Source organism: Drosophila sulfurigaster, chromosome 2L (genome assembly GCF_023558435.1).
Source record: "Drosophila sulfurigaster albostrigata strain 15112-1811.04 chromosome 2L, ASM2355843v2, whole genome shotgun sequence".
Classification (NCBI taxonomy): domain Eukaryota; kingdom Metazoa; phylum Arthropoda; class Insecta; order Diptera; family Drosophilidae; genus Drosophila; species Drosophila sulfurigaster.
In genome coordinates, this window is record NC_084881.1 from 5,341,843 (window position 1) to 5,365,679 (window position 23,837).

The 23,837-nt window shown below is 39.0% G+C and overlaps 8 protein-coding genes across 10 annotated transcripts; 4 read left to right on the forward strand and 4 right to left on the reverse strand.

Moving 5' to 3' along the window:
• The first annotated feature begins 44 nt into the window (after window positions 1-44).
• Window positions 45-6,215, forward strand: LOC133850238 (uncharacterized). The gene is made up of 2 exons (XM_062286280.1): window positions 45-547; window positions 5,935-6,215. The coding sequence occupies exon 1, from the start codon at window positions 243-245 to the stop codon at window positions 498-500; it is 258 nt and encodes an 85-aa protein (XP_062142264.1). The 5' UTR covers window positions 45-242; the 3' UTR covers window positions 501-547; window positions 5,935-6,215.
• On the reverse strand, window positions 529-5,382 carry LOC133850230 (insulin receptor-related protein). The gene is made up of 7 exons (XM_062286271.1): window positions 4,431-5,382; window positions 4,281-4,361; window positions 4,055-4,218; window positions 3,325-3,447; window positions 2,903-3,253; window positions 2,536-2,836; window positions 529-2,153 (listed from the first exon to the last, which is right to left on the reverse strand). The coding sequence occupies exons 1-7, from the start codon at window positions 4,845-4,847 to the stop codon at window positions 597-599; spliced, it is 2,994 nt and encodes a 997-aa protein (XP_062142255.1). The 5' UTR covers window positions 4,848-5,382; the 3' UTR covers window positions 529-596.
• A 1,908-nt stretch (window positions 6,216-8,123) lies between the features above and the next one.
• Window positions 8,124-11,449, reverse strand: LOC133850198 (chymotrypsin-like protease CTRL-1). Its single transcript, XM_062286229.1, has 6 exons — window positions 11,226-11,449; window positions 10,534-10,881; window positions 10,365-10,473; window positions 10,113-10,297; window positions 8,371-8,672; window positions 8,124-8,315 (listed from the first exon to the last, which is right to left on the reverse strand). Exons 1-6 carry the CDS (start codon window positions 11,296-11,298, stop codon window positions 8,202-8,204), a joined length of 1,131 nt encoding a protein of 376 aa, XP_062142213.1. The 5' UTR covers window positions 11,299-11,449; the 3' UTR covers window positions 8,124-8,201.
• Window positions 11,450-12,480: 1,031 nt separating this feature from the next.
• On the reverse strand, window positions 12,481-13,464 carry LOC133841008 (uncharacterized). The gene has a single exon (XM_062273256.1). The coding sequence runs from the start codon at window positions 13,313-13,315 to the stop codon at window positions 13,040-13,042; it is 276 nt and encodes a 91-aa protein (XP_062129240.1). The 5' UTR covers window positions 13,316-13,464; the 3' UTR covers window positions 12,481-13,039.
• A 411-nt stretch (window positions 13,465-13,875) lies between these two features.
• LOC133840994 (recombination repair protein 1) lies at window positions 13,876-16,850 on the reverse strand. Of its 2 annotated transcripts, XM_062273243.1 has the most exons (4): window positions 15,289-16,843; window positions 15,147-15,227; window positions 14,869-15,071; window positions 13,876-14,813 (listed from the first exon to the last, which is right to left on the reverse strand). In XM_062273243.1, exons 1-4 carry the CDS (start codon window positions 16,577-16,579, stop codon window positions 14,154-14,156), a joined length of 2,235 nt encoding a protein of 744 aa, XP_062129227.1. In that variant the 5' UTR covers window positions 16,580-16,843; the 3' UTR covers window positions 13,876-14,153. The 2 variants fall into 2 exon arrangements, with proteins under 2 accessions (XP_062129227.1, XP_062129217.1); XM_062273233.1 differs by having other exon boundaries at window positions 14,869-15,227; window positions 15,289-16,850.
• A 304-nt stretch (window positions 16,851-17,154) lies between these two features.
• Window positions 17,155-19,249, forward strand: LOC133838860 (tubulin gamma-1 chain). The gene is made up of 4 exons (XM_062270095.1): window positions 17,155-17,427; window positions 17,501-17,703; window positions 17,759-18,361; window positions 18,425-19,249. Exons 1-4 carry the CDS (start codon window positions 17,379-17,381, stop codon window positions 18,992-18,994), a joined length of 1,425 nt encoding a protein of 474 aa, XP_062126079.1. The 5' UTR covers window positions 17,155-17,378; the 3' UTR covers window positions 18,995-19,249.
• Window positions 19,250-19,364: 115 nt separating this feature from the next.
• On the forward strand, window positions 19,365-20,695 carry LOC133838869 (uncharacterized). The gene is made up of 2 exons (XM_062270105.1): window positions 19,365-19,769; window positions 19,834-20,695. The coding sequence occupies exons 1-2, from the start codon at window positions 19,457-19,459 to the stop codon at window positions 20,562-20,564; spliced, it is 1,044 nt and encodes a 347-aa protein (XP_062126089.1). The 5' UTR covers window positions 19,365-19,456; the 3' UTR covers window positions 20,565-20,695.
• A 168-nt stretch (window positions 20,696-20,863) lies between these two features.
• Window positions 20,864-23,376, forward strand: LOC133838845 (1-acylglycerol-3-phosphate O-acyltransferase Pnpla3-like). 2 transcript variants are annotated; one of them, XM_062270085.1, is made up of 5 exons: window positions 20,864-21,854; window positions 21,940-22,292; window positions 22,366-22,637; window positions 22,727-22,803; window positions 22,906-23,042. In XM_062270085.1, exons 1-4 carry the CDS (start codon window positions 21,012-21,014, stop codon window positions 22,771-22,773), a joined length of 1,515 nt encoding a protein of 504 aa, XP_062126069.1. In that variant the 5' UTR covers window positions 20,864-21,011; the 3' UTR covers window positions 22,774-22,803; window positions 22,906-23,042. The 2 variants fall into 2 exon arrangements, with proteins under 2 accessions (XP_062126069.1, XP_062126060.1); XM_062270076.1 differs by lacking the exon at window positions 22,727-22,803 and having other exon boundaries at window positions 20,865-21,854; window positions 22,906-23,376.
• The last annotated feature ends 461 nt before the right edge of the window (window positions 23,377-23,837 follow it).

The following is a 23,837-nucleotide window of genomic DNA, read 5'->3' on the forward strand; positions in this document are numbered from 1 at the left end:
CTAGTTTTTGCACATATACATACGTCAATTAATTTCTAAATCCTATTTATCAAAACATATTGCCATTGCATAGAGCCATATTTCCATAAATATTCCCATACCTAATAAGGTGTGACCAGCCTTGTAAGTGGTGTCGATATAACTTGGTATATTTTTGACGAACGTTTAGTTGTATACTTGGATATTTATCTTGCGGTCACGCTGGACAACCAAACAAAGGAAGCAAAACAAAAAGTGAGAAAATGCGCCGCCGAGAACTTCAAACTATACAATTGAAGCTCTCCGAGCTTAAGGAATACGAACAGGCCAAATTGGAGCGAGCGAAGGCGCGCCAACAAGTGCATTCCCCCCGCACGCCAACACCCACATCAGACAGCGACATCCTCTTGTTGCCCTCCAGCAGTGTGCCGGCTGTTTTGCTAGCAAACAGCACAACAACAAGCAAAATCGAAGCTGCAGCAGCTGCTGCGAATTCAACCCCAAAGCATAATGATGCATAGAAAGAAAGGAACTAGATGGACATTCGAATTTTTTGCTGCTCGGATTGGTAAGTTGATTTAATTATTTAAAATGATATCTATACATACATAAAATGGTTAATACTCGTTGCTGCTATTGCTGTTGTTGTTAATGCTGTTGTTACCATTGCTGTTGCTGTTGTTGTTGTTCTGAAAACGAACAGTCTCAAAGCCATCAACGAGTATTTCGCGATCTTCCGGTTGATGGCGTTCGCGCAGCCATTGCTCCCGTAGCGGCACATACCGACGCAAACCCGGCCATTTGCGCCAGCATCGTCGCTTGTACAGGAGCCAGACAAGCGACAGGCCACACCCAAATAAAAAGCATATTACGAATATGCTGATTCCATGGGAATGCGAGTGAGTTTCCACCAGTTCTGTGACAGGCGTTACCGTCTCCACATGTGAAGGCATTGCTTCCGTTGCAGTAGTTGCTGTTGTCGTCGACGTTGACGTCGTCGTTGTTGGTGTTGTTGTAGTTTTAGGTGTTGTTGTCTTCATTGTCGTCGAGGGCAGTTGACTTTGCTGCTTGTCGCACGAGGTTATGGTCACATATGGAGACAAAGTACTGCCAGCCATCGATTGCACACGGACCGCACACGCTATATACGTGTTTTCTAGGGTTCTCGACAGCACATAGTTGGCATCAGCATGATCCCGTCGCGTCAGACAATAGATATGTGACTCGTTCCCGTGGTAGGATCCATTGCTCTTATAGTGCACCACATAGCTGTTGATGATACCATTCGATTGCGCTGGCTCCTTGAATCGCACAATGTACTGATTCGAGTCTGGCACACGGCAGGCAGATAACAACGGCGGCAAATCTGCACTCAGACTGTAATTTGTGCGTTCATTTAGCGTGGTTGGAGTGCTGCAGCCAAACTGATTGCATGCCTGCAGCTCCAGAGAGTACAAGCGATAGCGCTCCAAAATCCGCAGTTCGTATAGAGTTGTATTTGGTGCTAGTCGCAGTTGCTGTTGCGGCTGCTTCTTATCGGCGATATCGGCACAGTTATTGGGTGCATCGAGACTGCAGCGATACTGGGCCTTCATTTCATCAATGAAATGCTGATCTTCCGTCTGCTCTGCATGATGAGCACAACATTCGTCGTACTCTTGAGCTGAATCCAAGTCCTGGCGTTCCATATCCTGCCACAAAACCGTTTTTTGCTTGCAGAAGTCTCGCTGTTCAAGATACGCCTTATCGTCGGGCAACTCGTAGACATTCAACACATAATAATCGTGATCCTGGGCGCCCATACTTAGAATCATCACAAAATCCATGCTTTTGACGATGGCCAGTGACGGTGCCTTTGGTATGTCCCGTTGTGTCTGGACGTAGATCACTTCGCTGCGTGCTTCTTCTTTTATATCGCCTCCAAAGGTGCGCAAAAGGCACGCGTATCGTGTATTGGACTGCAATTGATCTAGCTGATAGGTGTAGTGGGTGCCATTCTCCTGTAGGTCGTCCTCAAAGAGCAACATTCGCTGCCAATTAATGCGCGTACAGATCGGAGCATCCAGTTCCTCCACAGCAGTTTGGCCTGCTGCCACGATCCTGTAGATCAGTTCCAGTTCCACGCTCGTTTGAGCTTTTGGCCAAATCAATCGAATCGTGCGATGCGAGAGTATCTGACGTTGGGGTGGGTAAGACAAAAACAATATAAGTTCATCAGCTGGGAAAGCGCTCTCCTTAAGGACATTCACTTTTTGTAGCAGTTTTGGGATATTGTAGCACATTGTCTTGACTGGACACACTTTATATATGTTGCATCTATTGACCTACTTTGATACTTTTTCTTAAATTGGTTTTTGAATAACGAGAAGTTTCTGTTTTCTAAATAACGATCTAACAAAAGATTATTGTTCCTAATTCTGATTGTGCTATCAAGGAATGTTAAAAGGAACAAGGTTGAGGTTTCTCTATAATAATAATAATAGACACTAAAAACTAGCACCCCATTCTGGTGTCCGACCAAGCGAAGTTTCTGGGTGATAATACCATTTAACCCACCTGTACGTTCAGTTGCAGCTTAGAGGGACCACAGAGCACATCTTGATCGTTCGTTTGCAACGACTCCAGGACCTTGTCGTATGACACACGTCGCTGAAAGTCTTTCATATGCATATTGCACAACTTGTTGTTGCGATGCATAAAAATGCCACCTTTTACCAACTCCAATCGAACCTTCGGCTCCCACAGCTCGGTCAACTCGTTGTTATCGTAAATTATTATTCCATAGTGATTATTTTCGAGAGGATCGCCGTGAATACGTTGCAAGTTCTCTAGAAATTTAAAGCTGGTTAACGAGGTGCTAGAAAAAAAATTAACTAAACATTACTGCGAATTGTTGACTAATAATATAATTGGAAAAACACACCGAAAGATCTTGAGATGACCACGTATCTCGCGAATAGAGCTCAGACTCTCCATCAGCCTCTCCTCATGCACATTATTTCGAATACTTATGTAGAGACTACTATTCACAATCTGACAGCCCTTCAGCTCTTCGGCATCCCCCAAATTATAGATGACAATGACCTCATCGCTTGGGTCCGGTGAACAGACACTAATGCAGGGTTCTGTTGCAGCACAAGGGACGCATGCTGACGAGGTGTTTGCCTTGTATCCACTTGGACAGAATGCCACACAGTCGCCGTTATAGGTGAAATGTTTCATTGCCGCACACTGTTCACGAGTATAACAACGCTGATGATACTCCAGTAGATATCTGCCAATATAGAATAAGGCTAAGTTTCCATATACAATGAACACCAACTAGGCGTTGTAGAAATCACTTACTTGTCCGGCGGACATTGTTTGACACATACGCCCGCATTCGTTATTCCCCGGCACACCATGCAGCCCGCAGCTGTTTCATTGAAACATCCACCAAGGCATTCTTCATGACAGGTGTGTGCTCCTCTGTGAAATAATCGTAATGTTATTCCTAATCGCTCTAACACAAATCCAAAAGACTTTGAATTCTAACATGAGGCATATTCTAAGTTTGTAAAATATATATTTATAAGGAATTTCTCGCCATTTTTTAAAATCTACCAAAAATAGTCTGCTTATCTTAAACTCTGTTGCCATATTCGATATATATTTGTATAAAAATTAGCAAGTTTTTTGTTCAAATTCTTCGAAGTAGTCATATCTTCTAGAAAGTATGTTGATGAAAGGGTTTCATGAATTAATTCAATTGCAAAGTTTAAGTTACATTAATTATTTTAAAAATGATGTCGCAATTGCTATTTGTGACTTTAATTGTCTAATCATAGTTACTAAGTTATTCAATTACAAAAAGATTATGCAAATATGATGTTGTCAGTAACATGAAAATAAGCTTTGTAATTATTAATATAATTTGAATTGGAATAGTTTTGATATAGGCAAAGAATATTTTGCGACCTAAGTCTAAAAACTGATCATATTCTCAAAGAAAATAGTGCAGCAATGGGTGAATTATGCACCAGATAAGTGGCAACCTTGCTATGAATGGTATTATTATAAAATATATTGGTCCAACCTATCGATATGGGCCACGTTATCGTTCTGGAAACGCTGGCAAGTGAAATTCGACCAACAATAGGAACTGGGGCAACCGTTGCAGCCGACAAGATTTGTGCAGTTGATGGCTGTTGGTACGACGTGATTACTTCCTTGGGATAACGTGATTCGGTCTAAGTTAAGCTGAAATTATGATGTGTTCATATGTTATTTCTTATGAATATGCGACTGAGCAAACTATTTACATTATTTAACTGGCAAAGCTTGGGGTTGTTGCCAATGTACACGTGTCCTCTTTGAATGGCCACCAGGGACGGAAACTCGAGCTGTAAATTGAATTAGCCAAAAATTGCACAAATATAGTAAAAATATCTGCTATATGGTTTCACGCTTACCAGCTCAAGATTAGGCATGCCGGTCACTCCCAGTGCATAATTGAGGAAGAGACGACGACCTCGTATTACCGTGAGATTGGGAAACATGTGACGGATGCTCACTAAACCGCGCACGTCCGTGAATATCACATAACCGGTCACTTCGCGAAGTTTGGGAAATGAATACAGGGAGTAGTTGCATTTTTCAGTGCTCACGGGCAATAGTGTTATCATCATAAAGCCATTGATCACGGTACAATTATCCAGTTTATGCATATTATTGCAATTATTACGAATGTCAATGCTAGTGCATTCTCTGTACTCTTCATAGGCAGATTGAACGCCAACTGCTGATGACGCTGATACTGATGTTGATGTCAAGGCAAGCGATGCCAAGGCACACATCACCAGCAACATGTAGCCGATGTTTGGCAACATGTTGCCAAGTGTCTGATTCCCGGCGTGTTTACTGTAATTTTTGTTGTTGTATTTGTTGCTGTTTACATCGGCGTCTCTTCAACATCGCACAGCTTTTTGCGCCTTTTTAGCAGATTTTGTTTTTGTTTATATACACATACATACAATTGTATATGTATATAAATTGTATTATACAGTTATAACACTTCTTTTCCCGACTCTGTTACACTCTATTCCTTCGTACTGTTTTGCCTAATTAGCGCGTTGGCATCGCTGGGCGATCGATCGCCCAAAAATTCCGATTAGCTGCAATTTATGAGTTTCTTTCGCTCTTCGTCTCAATATTTCGCACACAATCTACAACAAAAATCGCACGAGCTTCGTTTAATTGTTTTATTTTTTCGTTCGTTGAAAAGGGTTTCACTTAATTTTTGGTCACTTCGTTTTGCTTAGCTGTCTAAAACTGTACACACACTGACATCAATAAATGGGGGACTCTGACACGTACACTGACTTCAACAGACAATTGTCGAGGTTTTGTCTTCAAACCCATCGAGGCGCCTTTTATATTGGGCGCCAGCATCGTGTTATTGAGCTCTTTTCCTTCAATGAGTGCTTCTATTTGAGGCTTGTCACTTCGTTTAGCCGAAACTTGAGTGAGATTATTGTATACACAGGAAATATTATTGATTACACTAGTCTACACATTTCGGTTTAAGGAATATGAATATATATATGTATTGGAGACTGACGCAATTCATATTTTGTTGAAGGATCAAACAAAATGTATAACATTTATCTAAGAATATTCCGTCTAGCTAGCTACTAATAATATAGCTAATATGCTACTCTTATTGCTAAATGAAAATGAAGATAAATAATATAATAAATTGTAGTATGCAGTGTTTTAATTATTAATATTTTTTTCCATTTCTGAAATATTTCTGTTTTTCCACAGAAACTTAATGCGTTTCTTTAATAATACTTTTCTTAATAAATTTCAATTAAAAATATTGCTATTGTCCAATTGAGGCAAAAATTTGGCTTAATTGTTTAATAGACACACATATATTTATATCACCGTCTTTTTGAATTTTTATTGTTTCAGCGGATCACTGCATTTCGAGTTCCTCAGAAAGAAAGATGACAGAGCTATCGATATCCAAATAATAATGTAATTCGAATTAGTTTTCACCTCTGTACTTTTAAGTTAATAGATAAACCACACTTATATTCATTTAAAACAGACTTTTTAAAATATTAGGCACGTGTGTATTTATTTAGTTTATACTTCATTGTATGTTCAGTTCACGAGTTTAATAATATACTCATATTCACAAATGATATTTCTTGTTTGAAAACTGTAACAGTTGCTTTGGATAAGTTTTTAAAAAGATGGCGAGCATGCGACGAACTTAACGCCTCGACGTCCAATTGCCGACTGGTCAAAGAATTGTTTCGTCTGGACTGGACTGGACCGGCCGGCATGGGTCCGATGACTTTCAGCCGTTCGGTCGTCAAGATCTGAGCGAGCCATCAAATTGATTTTTCATTTAGTGTTTTTCCCTGGACCCGCTACACTGCACAATCTGTGGGGTCTGTTGTTAGTCTACTTTTCTGTTACGGCATTCGAAGAGAGCCAGGCCGTTAATTAATTTGAAAACTTTTGATTTGCCATTTGTCGATGTCAAAGTCGCTCATAGACTCGCTTCGGGGCGAGTACAAGTTAATTTGTTAGTTGTGCAGCTGTGCCGGCATCGAATGTGATACAAATAAAGTGATGTGTATTCGTTTTCAAGGTTACAATTTCTCCAAGTGCATTTTTCAGGCTTTCGATTTTTATGTGTGTCGTGTCTCTAGAGTCGAGTCGAGTCGAGTCTTGACGTTGTCGGCCTCCTGCCAAACAACCAGCTGATCTGCCTGCATCATTAAAACAGCTGACTCCAATTAGCCACATGGCACCGGCATCGGCACCGGTAACTGGAAATGAACCTCGTCTCGTCTTCCCATGCAATATTCTAGCAGCTGAGCCCAAGAAGCTATTAACGTTAAGGTGTGAGTGGAACACATGTAAAGCAAGCTGAATGAACGTTAATCCTCTACAGTGTAACGAATATTTCATACTCTTTTTTAGTCTCCATCCATATTCCTTTATTTTCAGTGTATTCAATTATGAAAAAAATAAAAGTTTATCAAAATATGGAATTCATAATTATATATCGAATCTTTCAGAATTATTAAAGTTAAGTTTTCACATTTATAAATAAATTTTTGTTTTGTGTGTGCTGTCTTCTAATCAATAAAATATGGACTCTCATGGAGTAATGGCAACTGGACATTGACATTTTTATGGCACACAAAATGATTTGGGGTTTGGCCTTCGTAGGGAAAAAACAAATAAACAATGTATTAAGTTTACAGACTGGGCTGAGAATTAAATAGTTAATATTTATATAAATATCAACCGAAGAATTAGTAAGTTCTGAATGTAATAAAACAAGAACACACTTGATATTATTTTCATAAATTGTTTTTCATAGAATTATTTGCTCATGAGCTCGTTAACTTAATGTTTTCAAATATGATTTTTTTATATTTTTTCCATATAATGTTAATGTTTTCAAATATGATTTGTTTATATTTTTTCCATATAAATAGTTCAATATCAAAAATTTCAATAGCAATATACAATGATTGGGGTTCTAAGATCAAATGGAATTTCAAATTTGTTCTCAAATTTTGACTCATGAGAGTTTCAATTCAATAAATATACTATAATTACATCATTGAACAGGTTTCTCTTTTTCGTTTGCTCTCAAAGTGATTGCATAAGGAGTATTCAGTTGTGATAGTCAATTGTCCATAAATTGTGCTATAAGTCGCATTGAAATTCGAAAGAAATTGTCATAAGTTTTCTTCTTTCGAGTTGGCATTGCATTATTTATATGGGCGATCATTTGATACAATTTTAAGGCCTCTGTTGTTTCGTGTCAAAGTTTAATTAATTCAATTAAATTATTTGTATGCGTGAGTGACGCAGACAAACAGACAATCAACAGATCAATACGAAACAAACTGTACTCGATTACCCGTACAATATTCACACAATGGATGTATGATGTATGTACATATACATATAGTATGTAGATTAAATTTACCCGTCTGTACTACTTTAAATAACTAGTGATGACATCCGTAACAAAGTTCTTTTATTGTCGGTGCTTCACACTTTTGTTTATCGCAATGTTGATATACCTTTGTAACGGATATAAGAAGTATTGAAATGTTTATTTGCAAAATAATATGAATACCCAATTTAAATACAGATTTTATAAATTAGGGACTTATCTTATGAAAATACAGTAAAGGAAAGGCTTATTCGGGCGGCGTATTATCGTGAATCCACTCCTGGAAATAGACCAGACTGGTATAAACGCTGGGTATGCGTAATCCGCCGCAGTTATCCGAGCCAAAGGACATTATACCGATCTGGAATGGGCGAATGAATCAAACTTGCTATAGCTTTCAAGGCGTTTTCTTGTACCTGCGAAAAGATTCCATTCTCCTGGATGAACAACGGCGCACCTCCAAAGCCCTGACACACATCTTTGCCTTCGCCGCCGGCGCACATCCATTGGCCCTCAATCGAGTTGGGCGACTCGAGAGCTCCCGTTGAGCCATAGTTGCGCAAACAAAGATCCCAGCTGGTCAAGGGCACGTCCAGGTGCGACATCTCCGGCTGACGTATGCTGGACGTGGACATCTTGCCCCAGCCGGCAATGGTTGCCCTCTTGCCCACTACCAAATTGGCGCGTGTCTTTTGCAAGCAGATTGGCTGTGTGGCCACTACGGTGATGGGAACAGAAATGAAATGATTAAGAGGGGTATTTCTCAACCTTGTTTCGCCAATATTTTATCCATTGATCAAACTGTAATTTCGGCTTCAGAGAGAGAGAGAGAGAGAGCTTTCAACAGCAGACACAGCAACATAGTTGCATACAGCGACCGTCCAATTGATTGATCTTTCGCTCACATACGCCCATAAAATATTATAAAGCCATAAAATCACCCAACAAATAACGAGCTAGTCAACAATTCAGGTAACGCCTCCTCGACGGCATCTTGACGCATCTTCACTTCACTTCACTTCACTTCCCTTCCCTTCATTTTTCTTGCTGTCTTCTGTACTCGGTCTTGGGTTTTCTTTGCTTCTTATCGTATTGTTTTTGACTTAGTTAACGTGTTGTTTACGAGTTGTTTGTGTCCGAATTTTTCCTCCTACTCCTCACCACGAATGCTGTCGAAGAGTCTGCAATAATGACCATTATTTGTACTAATGACCCTAATTTAAACAGACATCTGAATATATGTAACTTTGACCCCATAACAAACCGAGTAGTTTCTATCTATCTTAGCATTATCATCTGCATAAGTTAACCTGTAATAAAAATGAATCCTTGCCCTCCATTCGAACAATTCAAAATTGAATTACATACAAGCCATAATTAAGTACGCATTGCATTTATATTGCTATAAAAATATTCTTCCTCAATTTTGTTATAACCGCTGCCCATAAGGTAGAAGAGTATTATGTATAACTTTGTGCTGACAGGAAATATACAAAGGTACGTACATATGTATACAGAAATATTTATATTCTTGATCAGGCATATCCGTTTGTCTGTCCGTCTGTCGTATCAACACCTACACCTATAGATCTTAGAGACTATAAGAAATAGAAATAGGGAAATATATATTTTTTTCGATATATTAATTTGGTATATTCAAATGATAATAAAGCACTCGTTCACTATTACTGAGAACGAGTATAGGGTATCTCACAGTCGAGCAGACTCGATTGTAGTGTTTGTACTTCTTTTACATATGTTATGACACTATTATAAATTCATATTCTTGTCAGCTTTAACCAAACATTAAACCCATTGAAGTGTAGCCAAAAATCGAATTCAGATTTTGAGTAATTTCTTGCTCCACACATATTTTAATGAAGCTCCGCACTTGACAATTAACCCCCACATTTAGATTGGAGTCCTAACCTCAAATTAGATACATGCGATGTGTAAGCGAGAAATGAAGAGAGAGGACAGGAGAGAGAGAGAGAGGAGACAACTAACATTTATGAACTTGGTAATGTGTGAGTGCGAGTGCGATGCGAGTTCAGTTAGAGCAAAACGATTTTTAATTAACATTGACACTGCGAAGCGTAACCCGCTCTCGCTCCCGCTCCCCACCCCGCGGTGCATCAAGCAACCCCCTGATACATACCCGAGTAGTTGAGTGGAGTTTTTAGCACGAGCAGCGCAATGTCATGATGATATTGCCCTTGCTTGTAGTCTGGATGTACAATAACATGGCTGATCGCATGATTCACCGAGCGTGGAGCACAGAAACCAGTGCTGGCGCAATCCGGATCGCTGGATGTATCATATTCACCAACACGCACCGATGATCTTCAAGATGGAATGTTCAGATGTATTAACATAAATTAATAGCCACTTATAGTGAAAGGATACGTACAGACGATGACCATCGGCCTTGGCCAAGGCACAATGCGCGGCGGTTAGGATAACCCGACGGGCAATGATGGAACCAGCACAGGGATACGCAAATGCTCCCGTGTTGACGTCTGCAAATGATCGGTTCATCAGATACATACATATATATGTAGTATGATGGCCTTACTTACGCTTGAAGCCAACGCGCGCTACAAATGGATATGAGCCCAGTCCCTTGTAGAAGTGTCCTTGCACCAAAGACTTGCCACACACCTGGTTCTTCTCCAGCGGACTACTCGGGCAACACACATAGGGCATCTCTTCGCCACCTCCACAGAACAACGACTTGTCGCCGTAGTAACAGTTCTTTGCCACCTCATAGATCATCGCCGTGCAGTCGTGAAGTGGAGTGCACTCTGTGCCAAAGGAACACTCAGAGCCTGTCTGACCTCCCACATAGGAACGAGCAGCCATCGAGTGGCTGTCAGTGGAATTTCCCTTGGATGCTCCTCCATAAGTGGGTGGTAAAATTAATTTTTCTTTGAAATAACAAAATAGATTAGATTTTTTAATTCCACATTAACTTTAACTTTTAAATTGGTTATTTTGTTTGCAATTTTTAAAAACTTTAACATATATTTTTCACTTTCTAAATTTAAGAGAATGGAAATAGATTATTCTTATTAACATTTAACATTTTAAAATGTTTTCTTTAGAATGTTAAACATGTACACAAATTATTATTTTAGATAAGAGATTCGGGCTATAAAACTGTTTTTACAAGATTTTAGTCAATAAAAAGTTTTTCAACGAAAATGATCCTTTCTTCCTGAATTAATTTAAGAATAACAAAGTTTTTTTGGTTTTTATTTTATCATCATACCAAATTCACCGTCTTCCGCTCGAATACTTGCGTATATGCTGCTGATTATGAAAATTGCGAACAAGGAACGCATTGTTATTAAAATTGTCCTTAGAAATATCACACAATGATCACTTAAAAGAACTCTCTTTTGCTAAAAACTCCGGTTGCTGCCGATGGAGTTTGAGTTCTGTTACCGTACGTGTTAACAACACTTTTTCGACTAAACGACTCGATGTTAGGCTGCGACTAAAGATCGGATTGTCAAATGAAAATAAAATTTAATGGCCAGATGGGCCACTAAATACTGGCTACTGGTCTCTAGCCTCTCGTTATTAACTGATTTTTATGACAGTTTGGTCTCAATTCGCGACCATTTCCCAGTTATGGTTGTGTTTGTTTTGTATTGCATTGTAGATACGACTGATAGGTATAAAATATACTATAGCATACTCGTATATGCCTCATCTCAGCCATGCTCTATGTGTTTCATATGTGATGATGATACTACTGCAAAATGTGGATCACAGAGTCATTAGTTAGATAGACGGTTTATTTTTTATTTATGCATGTGGATAGTTGCACATCGCATTGTTGTTGTCATAGAAATGTGGTTTTACTTTTATTATATACAATTTTTATACTGACGTATGTACATGCATACATACATATGTATGTACGGAGGTATGTAGATCATTTTCATTATCTCACATCATTCATGGCAGACAAATGCGAAAGTTGGTTGCACTTTTCGTTCGTAATTGCTTAATTTAAATGGTATTTATTAACCATATTGTGCATTAACATTCAGTTAACTGCTAAATTTATAAATCTATTTACAAATTCAATTCATGTAAATTCGTTCTTGGGTCTAACGGTTAAAAACCACAATCGCATATTATTGAAAATTCATTTCATTTTTGTTATTTGATTACGGTAAATTAGATTTTCAGCAAGCTGTAAGCTTACAGCATTACAGCTTGTTTAAATACAAAGCTCTCAAACTTGGTAGAAACCGATCAGCGAATAAGAATTAGTATGTGATACATACTAATCTAAAGAGTGTTCTTAGTTTTTGTTAGTTTATGTTCTGATCAACAGTTAAACCAAATGAAAACAGTTGTAGGCACTTTGATTAGCGTATTTTGCTGTTTTAAGCTCTATCATATCATATCTATCACATAAAAGTAACAATTTAATATTCACTAACAGCTAATTAATATCGTGAGTTATGAAAACAGCAATATAGTGGATTATTTTGGATGTAAAGTTGAACTTATAGACTGTAGGGTACATTCGAAATTTAACTTAACCGAAACTTTCTTCTGTTCGCAAGTGCGTTGTTATTTAAGCCCATTTTTTCCTCTTTTTGTTTTGATTATAATAAAATATTTTGTATGAGATCATTTTGATTCGATAAGCGGCCGACTGACCACAGAGAGCTGGTTCCACTTTTTTAAGCATGAAAATAAGCGCGACAAACGCACATTAAAATGTTTTATTGCACAAACATACATACTAGCAAGTACATATACATACATACATATATAGACACACGATACATATAGACCAATGTATGAACATGGATGTATGTATGTAAGTATGTCTGCTTGAGCCGAGCTAATTCGTTTTCTTTTTTTTTTTGTGAGTTGTATTTAATTGTTAATTTTACTTTCATTACATTAAACGACTTTTTATACACTTTTACCAAAAGCAAGAAAATCGAAAACAGGCGAAGATAATTTTACACAGCTTGGTTGTTAATCATCATCACTGCTGCAAGTTCTTATCCTCGCTTACTAACTTAACAATATCCTTGTTGACTCGTCTTGGAACTAGAGCTGCTGAAGTGCTTCGGAAAAGCATTCGTAGTTGTTGTTGTCGCTCCCCACTCGAAGTTCGAAACCAGCGTCGAGTTCATCGTGCAACGGAATGGGAAAGTTGTGAAGCACTTGGCAGAATACCTCATAGCGATCACGTAACTCGGCATGCACATCTTCGCTGCGCCGCTCCCCCGAATGCAGATAGTCCAGCATGGAATACATGAACACGCGATTAGCAATGTGGCAGTCGGGCAAGAGGCTACGATCCACTTCCTGATTGGGACACATGGCCCAGTTAAATGGTGAACAGTTCGTCTGCGTCGAACAAAAAGAATTAGTATTCCATAAAACTTTGATTTGAATTGAGCGATTAATTTATCATTTACATGTGTGTAACTATTAAAAAGGTCTATATACGAAAAAACAATTTCCAATTCTAAAACATAAAACAATGCCAACTAAGCGTTGAACAAAGCATACTTTCAACAATTCAATAAGCATAAAACAACTGCGGAAGCAAAACTATCAAAGTGACGTTACCATTCTCTTTAACCAGTTCTTTAATAAGATACAATTCAATTAATATGAATTATATATTATTTATCGCTATTTAAGTCAATGATGAGTTACCTCCGTCTATATAATTTATCTATCCAATATATATAAAATATATGTGTTTGCTTTAAGTTTTTTTGTTCAAAACGTTCGTTTCTCTAAAATTTAATAATAGCTTAAATTTGTCTTTTTTTGCATTAGAACTAAAATACAGTTAACATTTATATGCTAACTAATTTAATGGTTCGTAAACGCCTCTAAATTGCTAGAAAATGATCGAAATACGCCGAAACTAAAGAGCGTGTCCACTGTTTTTTTTCTTTATTTAATTGGTATACTTTTATTTGATTGTATTACAGCAGAATGGAATCGAAGCATCTACAGTAAAAAAATAATAAAATCAATTGTGAAACAAAAAATACTTCAGGAAAGTTAGTAAATGTAAAATAAACAAAATAGAAGATAAACAAAAAACAAAAATTTGAATTATTCAGGGAACAAAAGATAATAATAAAATGTTACTTGTTTTATCAAACAACATATTCTGAACAAATATTGTATCCACGAGTACTTAAATATTTAGAAAAACTGTAATAGGGCAATGATCGCTGCCCAGACAGTGGCTCCGCATCACATTGTCAACAATGCGTGGCACAAACCGCTCGGAAACAATGCAGTAATCCAAGCGCCAGCCAACATTACGGGCGCGAGCATTAGACATGTAAGTCCAGAAACTGTAAGCTCCGGTTTGTTTGGGATACAAGTGCCTAAAAGTATCCACAAATCCGAGATCCAACAGTTCAGTCATCTTTTCACGCTCTTCCTTGGTAAAGCCTGCGTTGCGTGTATTTGACTTTGGATTGGCCAAATCGATCTCCAAATGCGATACATTCATGTCTCCACAAATGACAACTGGCTTAAGGGCATCTAATTTCTGGACATACGCCTGGAACAGCTTTTCCCAGCGCATGCGTGGCTCCAAATTGACAAGCTTGCGCCCTGAATTTGGCACATAAACGTTTATCAAATAGAATTTCTCATACTCGGCAGTGATCATACGGCCTACATCATCAAACTCTTCATTTCCAATGCCATACTCTACATTTATGGGCATTATCTTGCTGTAGATAGCAACACCTGCATAGCCGCCTGGCATACACAACCAGTAGGGATGATAGCCCGGCAGACGTGCCACTTCATCGGGAAGCTGATCGGTGACGCACTTTGTTTCCTGAAATTGTATGAAATGAGTATGTTTAAGATATATTAAAATTGCAATTTTTTACCTGCAAACACAATATATCAGGCTCCTCAAAGTCGACGAACTTGAGGCCATCCTTCTTCAGCCAGGCACGTAAACCAGCCACATTCCAGCTGGAGACTTTGAGATTAAATTCTTTGTCCGTTGGCGGTGGGAAAAGAGTTTTATCGTAGCTGCCAGCAGCGGGTGCATAGGTTTTTTGTACAGCTTGCTTTTTGGTTTTGGATGCTGGAAAACAAAAGTTGATCACGTTTTGCAAACTTTTCAATACAGCAAGACGACAACCGGGATCCACCAACGTACTTGTTGAACCGTCTGCTTCACTCACTGCCACAGCATCACTATTATCCTCAGTCTCGGCGGCTGTTCGCTTGCGACCTCGAGCTAAAAATATACTAAGAATTAAGCTGCTAGTCCTAATATATTATGTCTTGTAGTATCTTACGTGGTTTGCTTGCTGCTGGAGCCGGATCTTCATTTTGGTCATCATTTGTGGCTCGTTTTGGGGCACGCTTCTTGGCCGCTGGTGCTGCAGCAACCTCTTTGACTTGTGGCTGATCATCTGCATCTCCATTCATAGCTTTTTTGCCACGTTTCTTCGCCGGCACTTCAACTTTGTCATCATAAGCTTTCTTACGTTTACCAGTCGTTTCCTTGCTTACAGATTTTACTTCAGTCTCCGACTGTGGTGGCGCCACAACCCCATCTTCCTCTAGAATTTCGGATATTTCCGTATCTGCCAGACGTTTGTTGCCCCGCCCACGCTTCTTCGTTGCTGGGGCAGTTTCGCTACCCGATGCTGATGAAGTCTCAGTGCTTTCTTTTTTGGCCTCTTTTACATCTTTATCAGCATGTTCAGTGGCAGCGATTAGTTCGTTGTCCACGTTCTCTGCGAGCTCCTTTTTGCGTCCTCGCGCTTTCGGCTTCACGTCCTTGCTCGCCACTTCAGGGATTTCTCCGGCCTGCGTTTTTGTGTCGGCTGTCTTCTTAGCGTGTCCTTTGCCTTTGCTGGCACTACGTTCCACTGTCTCTACTGGCGCCAAGTCCTTGCTTACTGTATCTTCTTCCTTTTGAGGATTTGTCTCCGCTTTTTTAGCGCGTCCCTTACCTTTACTTACTGTGTGCTCTACGGGGGCTACGGTCATCTCTTTTTTGGCACGAGACTTTGTGGGTTTAGCTACAATTTCCTCTTCAACTGCCTCAGTTGTTGGTTTTTTGGGACGTCCTCTTGCCTTGGATAGTGCAGCGTCTCCAATTTCGACGGGCTCTTCTGGTAGCTTTGCTTTACCGCGTCCCGCACTTTTTTTTACAACATCCTCTTGCACTTTCAGTTCCTTTGAATCCAGAATGTCATTCGCTTTGGAGGCAACCGCTTTCTTGCTGCGTGCCTTCCCTTTAACAGCAACGGAGGATGAGGGTATATCATCTGTAGCAGAAAAGTCATCCCTAAGTGGCTCCTTCACTTCAGTTTCTTTTTCGTTAGTTGCCTTTCGTTTGCCTCTTGAGGTAATTTTCTTAGCCACAACAGTTTCAGCTTTCTGTGCATCATTGGTATCTTCGGGCGGGCTAGCAGCAGATACCGCCGCCGTCTTGCCGCGCGCTCTGCCTTTCAGTGGTTGCCCAGAAGCATCAGCGGCGTTGCTGGCAGCTGCAGTTGCAGATGCCGCTTCGATGCCATTTGTTGCTGACAGCTCGACGGACGTTACTTGCTTTTTTTGCACTTTTGCGCGAGGCATTTTTACTGTTTTTTATACGGAGCAAAACAATTGTTCAGTTCGGCAGCGTCGTTCACACAATTTTCAATGCGTTGTTGTCTTTTTCGCTTTTCGCACCTTTTTCAAATGTGGGTAAACGCCAAGAACAACAACCGACTATTAACACTGCGCGGGCAATGGCAATGCCTTCCTTGGAAGCCGGCTTTTTTTTTACCGCGCCTGAAATATATGGCATATTTATGACTATCGATGCTTTCGATTATACTGGTATTTCAAAAAACCCGAAAAATTTTTTTAGTACTTAAAATACGGTTTACAATATAACTATAATTATTTTGATAAGCGTCGTTCTTATTAATAATGATTAAATCAATTTTTATAAATTATATTTATATTTCAAACATTCACAATAATCGATGGCTTCGATTAATTTGCTATCTTAAAGTGATATAAATGATTGTTCTATATTTATAAAGCTTTAAAATATATATTTATGTTTTTTTAATGCTAATATTATAGTTAAATTAAACATGAAAATCAAATTTTGAAAATATCGATTATAACACATCGACAATTGAAGCTGCATTCTTGCAATACATTTATCGATTTTATTCAGTTTTTCAGCGCTACCCGCTGTATAATTTATTTAACTTTTTACATATAAATAATGGTTAATTATATCAATATTACGTGTTTTTAGTTTAATGAGTACATAAATTAAACAACTATCTGCATAGAAGCACAAAGCGCACAACAAGAATTCTACAACAAGAAGACCTTTCAGAATCATCATCGACATAGAACATCGCATCTCGTCCAAATGCCTAGTGAAATAATTACTTTACAGCTGGGCCAATGCGGGAATCAAAGTGTGTAGAATGCAAACTTCAGATGAATAATTCTTTGTCATTGTGTAACTTGCGTTATTATTAATATTTTTAGTTGGCTTTGAGTTTTGGAAACGCTTGTGTTTGGAGCATGGCATCTCACCGAGTGGCGTATTAGAAGACTTTGCCACCGACGGGTTGGACCGCAAGGATGTGTTCTTTTATCAAGCAGATGACGATCATTATATACCGCGTGCAGTGCTGTTGGATTTGGAACCGCGTGTCATTAATACTATTATGACCTCAGCTTATTCCAAGGTGACTGCTAATTTATAAATTACTTGTAACCTTTTAATGAATGCAGAGTCTTTAGCTGTATAATCCCGAGAACGTTTACTTGTCCAAGCATGGCGGCGGAGCTGGCAACAACTGGGCATCTGGTTATAGCCAAGGCGACAAGTTGCAAGAAGAGATTTTTGATATAATTGATCGCGAAGCAGATGGCAGCGATTCACTGGAGGGATTCGTTCTATGCCATTCCATTGCTGGAGGTACTGGCTCTGGAATGGGCTCATTTTTAATGGAACGTCTTGCCGATCGTTATCCCAAGAAACTCATTCAAACATATAGCGTGTTCCCGAATCAGGAGGAAATCAGCGATGTTGTAGTGCAACCCTACAACTCAATGCTGACACTTCGCCGATTGATAACAGCTGCGGACAGTGTTGTTGTCCTGGATAATACGGCATTAAATCGCATTGCATGCGATCGCTTGCATTTACAGAACCCGACATTCACGCAGATTAATACGTTAGTCTCGACTATAATGAGTGTGAGCACTACAACTCTGCGTTATCCATCGTACATGAATAATAATCTCATTGGATTAACAGCACCGTTAATACCAACGCCTCAGCTGCACTTCTTAATGACAGGATATACACCATTAACCAATGACGCGAATCTCAGCAATCAAGTAAGTTCAGCAGCATGAATGACCAGAGCGCAATTTGTTTGTAACTATCAATTGTCCAAATAGGCTGTGAACGTGCGCAAGACAACTGTGCTTGACGTGATGCGTCGCCTGCTGCAACCAAAAAATATGATGGTGTCTACAGGTCCCGACAAGACCAATCATCACTGTTACATATCCATTTTAAACATAATACAGGGCGAGGTGGATCCCACCCAGGTGCATAAGTCGTTGCAGCGTATAAGAGAACGTAAATTGGCCCAATTTATACCATGGGGTCCAACATCTATACAAGTGGCGCTCTCACGTTCTTCACCTTACGTTCAAAGCAGTCATCGTGTCTCAGGCTTAATGTTGGCCAATCATACAAGCATTTGCTCTCTATTTGAGCGCGCATTAAGTCAGTTTGATAAGTTGCGCAAGCGTGGCGCCTTTCTCGATCAATTTCGCCGAGAAGACATATTCAAGGACGATTTGAGTGAATTAGATGAATCGCGGGAGATTGTGGATGGTCTGGTTCAGGAGTACGAGGCGGCCACACGCGTAGACTACTTGGAGTTTTCGGCTAATAGACCAAGTAAATCAGAAGGCGATACGAGGTCTGAGGAAGCCAAGTCTGTGAAGTCAGATATTTAAGCCATAAAATTGTTTGTGCCATTAAGATTTATTAAGATATATATGTACATTTATATATAGGTGATATGATTGTTGCTCACGATTGACACGTAAGGATTATAAATCCTTCAAGTATTCAGACACCATAAATTGTTTAGTATCATGTTTAGATACGTCAGTACGTACGGTTGTCAGTTGAGTGTCTAAAAATGTTACAACAAATTGTACTTGCACCTCCACATTTCGTTTCTTAGCTAATAAAATGTTTCACAAGAATACAATTTCTTGAAATACTTTAAATAGAGTCATCGACATTAAAATTCAAAACCCTAACGGTTGGTTATTTTAAAAAAGCTATCTAATGATAGACCGATAAATCGTGGTGGTGGGTAGATATTTAATCGATACATAGCTTCGGTACGATAAATATGCATTTCTTTATTAAACGCAATACGACATTGTGCTTGTTTTGTATTCTTAAGAATGGCACAAAATGTACCTGTTGTGGGCTCCGAAAACGAGATAGGGTCTCAAATTTCAACGTTCGCAGTTATTGACTTAGAGACGACAAATTTGCCACAATACAATCAAAATCGAGTTAGCATCACTGAGATGTGCATTTATGCTTTCGATTCTGCGATTTTGAAAGATAATCCAACGGAGAGTCTGGAACTACGAGACGATGTGTCACCCGAATTATGCCAGGAGCCACCCCGACCGCCCAGAGTATTGCACAAATTGAATTTACTCTTCCAACCCTCAATGGCAGTTAATCCAGTAAGTGAGCATATTACTGGTTAGTATCCGCATCATAAATTAGTTACTCTGATTGTGTTAATGGTATTTACTTAATAATTTAGGATTAAGCAATTATCTGCTGGAACGAGAATCCAAGTTAAACGAAAATGCCGGTCAACTGGTTTTAAGGTTCATTGAGCATTTACCAGCTCCAGTTTGTTTGATTGCTCACAATGGATGGCACTTTGATTTTCCTATTATAAGGAAGTCTTTCGATAAGCTCAATATACAGTTTCCAGCCTCATTGCGTTGTGTGGACTCTCTTCGTGCCTTTATGGAAATTGACGATAAGCGTAATGAAGATTTATGTATGCGAAAATCAACGAAATCCATTGTGGAGCCTGAATCCAATCCGTCTAGTTCCAAAGAAGTTGACTTTGAGGCACGGAATAACAAGACACCAGAGCGTCCAACCTTGCCACGTGACGATGCTATACGAAAACGCAAGCGTTTAAGCGACGGATGTGATGATGAAGACATTATTGATCTGACATTAGATTCACCTGTAAAACGTACTCCGCAAAAATTTCGATCTCGACGTCAACTGTTTGAGGGCTTAAAATGTGCCACGACTAAGCGTATTCCACCGCAAGGTTCCTATAGATTGGGTAACTTGTTTTACAAAACCTTTAGTCGTCCAGCTATCGATGCACATCAAGCTGAGGCCGATGTCCAAATGCTCACACAGCTGGTGCAACATTATGGTACAGATTTTTTAGCCTTTGCGGAAGAGCAATCCATTCCATTCAGCGAAGTTATACCACTTGGCGGGACGATTAGGAATAACAAATAACCAAAACATATTATAGGAAATTGCATGTTTATTTTTTATTAATCCAGATAGAATATGACTCTTTGTAAACAAATTTTAAAATTATATATTTTTGTAATGTGTACAAGTGGAATAAATTTTATAAAAATGTTCATATATATTTTATTTTATTTACTTATTAAAAGTGAATATGATAAGCACATACTTAAGAATCCACTCTCGCAAAATATAATCGCAATTTTAAATGTTACAAATGTATCGATATATGGTAATCGGTTGACCGATGTTTTTGTACAGTCTGAACTGTAATCACATCAGCTGTTCCCAAACAAAGACTCAGAACGATTAACGTTGCGAAAAACAGCAGAGATAAAACGCTAACAGAGATCAAAATACAAATAGTCATTGTTGTTGAGACTCAGTTTTATTGACGGCAAGTGAAAAAACAATTAAAGAAGTGAACAAATAATGAATCTTTCCTTTGCTGGCTGCGGTTTTTTGGGTATTTATCACGTCGGTGTCGCAGTGTGCTTCAAGAACTATGCACCACATTTATTGTTAGAAAAGATTGGTGGAGCCTCGGCTGGTTCCCTAGCCGCATGTTGTTTGCTCTGTGATCTGCCACTGGGCAGCATGACCTCTGATTTTTTCCGTGTGGTCAATGAAGCACGTCGCCATTCCCTTGGACCGTTCAGTCCATCGTTTAACATACAGACTTGCTTGCTCGAAGGATTACAAAAACATTTGCCTGAAGATGCTCATAAGCGAGTTAATGGACGGCTTCACATATCACTAACCAGTGTTTTTGATGGCCAGAATGTTATCATATCCGAGTTTGAGTCGCGCGAAGAGGTTCTGCAGGCGTTACTCTGTGCGTGCTTTATTCCCGGATTCTCGGGTATATTGCCACCTCGGTTTCGTGGAGTACGTTACATGGACGGCGCATTTTCTAACAATTTGCCTATATTGGATGAGAATACGATTACAGTCAGTCCATTCTGTGGCGAAAGCGACATTTGTCCGCGGGATCAAAGCTCACAGCTATTTCACTTCAACTGGGCAAACACAAGCATCGAGATCTCACGACAAAATGTCAATCGATTTGTACGCATTCTTTTTCCGCCACGTCCTGAGTTCCTCTCCAAGTTTTGTCAACAGGGCTTCGATGATGCTCTCCAATTCTTGCACCGCAACAATCTAATAAACTGCCGACGTTGTGTGGCAGTTCAGTCTACATTTGTGGTGTCCGAGACAGTTGCACAACCTCCAGAATTCGATCCAGAGTGCCGGGAATGTAAGCGGCATAGAAAGGTTTGTATTATGCTAATTACAAAAGCAATATTTTATATTGCTGATTGCTAAATTTTTTGACATATGTATTGCAATTGTTGTCTAGGACGCTTTAAGCTCTAATATGCCACAGACCGTGCTGGACGTCATACAAGATTACATTGAACAGGCAAATAAGGGCTTGGCTAACTGGATATTTAAGCATCGCGGAATCAAACTTTTATCGCTGCCAGCTACAGTGCCAATGGACTTCTTACTGGCGACAGTGTATAAAATTTCAAGTCTGACACCGAAATTGACAAAGCAAATGCGTCAACTGGCTAATCAGCTTAATAATGCGATTCAAATGCGTCTATTTAGCAAATTTACGCTATATGATCAGCCACATTTTGATACCACTGGCTTGTTACATTCAAGCCGTTTATATGGACCACGAGTTTCGATACTCGTTGATGAGTGGTAGGTCTAATATTCGCCCGTATTCGGGCATTAAAAATACTTATTAATTGAAAATATTTTCCTTTACTTGTAGCGGCGCATCTCCATTAAATGTGGATGTTGATAACTTTGAACATGTTCTCAAGATGAGTACGCATAATGACGCTTTATATGCCTACTATTACACGGATAACAGCACCAATCATGTGAAAGTTACCGAAATCTTTGATTTTGATGAAATGACAGAACACGGTGAACTAGCAACCAACTTGCAACTGTATGAGGGCTCTGTAGAAGATCATCCCAATCCGCGCCAACCACATTCTCACAATGCTGTCGTCAGTGAATGGAATGGCGTCGAGTCCGGTTAGTATGGTGAACCTGCTATAGAGCATCTATACATCATCCATTTTATCATTCATCATCATCATTATTGACTAACCCATTTCTTACAGTTCAAATAATGCCCACAACACCTGAATTGCACGATGTCGCCTTTTAAAACACTCATAAAAACCATTGCCATTGTCAGGTATTTCAATATTGTATGCCTTTCATAAAGTCTTGATTTATTTATATTGCGATTATTACATCGCTGTACATAATATACAAATGTACCTTTGTTGATTTATAGACTTTTTTATTGATGCCCAATCCCCAAATTCGACCGAACTACCTATGCAAGGAATGGCTCAACTGTCGTTTTTTTCCACCGTCAACATCGAACATAACACGACTGGTTTCAATGAACCACAGGCTGAAGCAAATTCGAATACGTCTAACGATTTGTGTATAGAAATTGAATGAGACCCAACATGACACAGACTCAATATCGAATTTGTAATGCAACATTTCCAAAGCGGCTCTTAGCTAAGCGAAGAGCCACCTAGCTTTCCGTTAGCTTGTAATACTTATAATCGTAGTACGAAAACGTATGTACCTATGTAATTTATATATTTTATGTAATCTCCATTTGCTACTGCTCGTTGCACATCATCGAAATTTTATATAATCTTGCCTGTTCTAATGTAAAACTTCAAACCGGGACTCGTCTATGTTAAATGTCTACTGAATCGAATAATAAATAAATTAATATATAAAGAAATATTTAAAAATGCTGCAACTAATTTAGCTTTTCCCTAAAAATCAGCGCGAGGAATTGTCAGCTGATATGAAATTTCTGTAAAGGCGACGGTGCTCGTATTGGTTAGAACCAGGAATTTCCGAGCCTACAATTATGCTGACATTGAGTTATTTTAAATATTAACCGAGGGAAAACCCTACATCAGTAGGATTTTTCTCTGGATTAATTCTAAAAAAGGTAAACAGATCACCATGACGAATATCTTTTATATTGCGATCAATTACAGTTTACATTTGTCACCGGCCGATAGCCGTTTTTTTTTAAAAAGGAAAACAGTGGGGCTATATCATTTGCAGCCTTTTTTTCCTTATAAAACGATTGCTTGAATAACTTCAAACTTTTACATGAACTATACTTAGGAATTTTAAAGACTATAATTATTGTGTGTAGTACACACTGTGTACTGCTTTAAACTTGGGTTT

Excerpts from the sequence above, each read along its gene's own strand:
- LOC133850198 (XM_062286229.1), bottom strand. The coding sequence starts at position 11,298 with ATGCGTTCCTTGTTCGCAATTTTCATAATCAGCAGCATATACGCAAGT. Across the intron at positions 10,474-10,533 it reads AGCGCGCGTTGGCTTCAAGC|ACGTCAACACGGGAGCATTT; the intron begins GTAAGTAAGGCC and ends GATCATTTGCAG. Across the intron at positions 8,316-8,370 it reads AGAATGGAATCTTTTCGCAG|ATCGGTATAATGTCCTTTGG; the intron begins GTACAAGAAAAC and ends CGCCCATTCCAG.
- LOC133850230 (XM_062286271.1), bottom strand. The coding sequence starts at position 4,847 with ATGTTGCCAAACATCGGCTACATGTTGCTGGTGATGTGTGCCTTGGCA. Across the intron at positions 4,219-4,280 it reads AGCTTTGCCAGTTAAATAAT|CTTAACTTAGACCGAATCAC; the intron begins GTAAATAGTTTG and ends TCATAATTTCAG. Across the intron at positions 3,254-3,324 it reads AAACAATGTCCGCCGGACAA|ATATCTACTGGAGTATCATC; the intron begins GTAAGTGATTTC and ends CTATATTGGCAG.
- LOC133850238 (XM_062286280.1), top strand. The coding sequence starts at position 243 with ATGCGCCGCCGAGAACTTCAAACTATACAATTGAAGCTCTCCGAGCTT.
- LOC133841008 (XM_062273256.1), bottom strand. The coding sequence starts at position 13,315 with ATGTGTCCCAATCAGGAAGTGGATCGTAGCCTCTTGCCCGACTGCCAC.
- LOC133838860 (XM_062270095.1), top strand. The coding sequence starts at position 17,379 with ATGCCTAGTGAAATAATTACTTTACAGCTGGGCCAATGCGGGAATCAA. Across the intron at positions 17,428-17,500 it reads GGGCCAATGCGGGAATCAAA|TTGGCTTTGAGTTTTGGAAA; the intron begins GTGTGTAGAATG and ends TAATATTTTTAG. Across the intron at positions 18,362-18,424 it reads ACGCGAATCTCAGCAATCAA|GCTGTGAACGTGCGCAAGAC; the intron begins GTAAGTTCAGCA and ends TTGTCCAAATAG.
- LOC133840994 (XM_062273233.1), bottom strand. The coding sequence starts at position 16,579 with ATGCCTCGCGCAAAAGTGCAAAAAAAGCAAGTAACGTCCGTCGAGCTG. Across the intron at positions 15,228-15,288 it reads TCCAGCAGCAAGCAAACCAC|CTCGAGGTCGCAAGCGAACA; the intron begins GTAAGATACTAC and ends GTATATTTTTAG. Across the intron at positions 14,814-14,868 it reads CTGATATATTGTGTTTGCAG|GAAACAAAGTGCGTCACCGA; the intron begins GTAAAAAATTGC and ends ATACAATTTCAG.
- LOC133838845 (XM_062270076.1), top strand. The coding sequence starts at position 21,012 with ATGAATCTTTCCTTTGCTGGCTGCGGTTTTTTGGGTATTTATCACGTC. Across the intron at positions 22,293-22,365 it reads TCGATACTCGTTGATGAGTG|CGGCGCATCTCCATTAAATG; the intron begins GTAGGTCTAATA and ends CTTTACTTGTAG. Across the intron at positions 22,638-22,905 it reads ATGGAATGGCGTCGAGTCCG|ACTTTTTTATTGATGCCCAA; the intron begins GTTAGTATGGTG and ends GTTGATTTATAG.
- LOC133838869 (XM_062270105.1), top strand. The coding sequence starts at position 19,457 with ATGGCACAAAATGTACCTGTTGTGGGCTCCGAAAACGAGATAGGGTCT. Across the intron at positions 19,770-19,833 it reads AGTAAGTGAGCATATTACTG|GATTAAGCAATTATCTGCTG; the intron begins GTTAGTATCCGC and ends TTAATAATTTAG.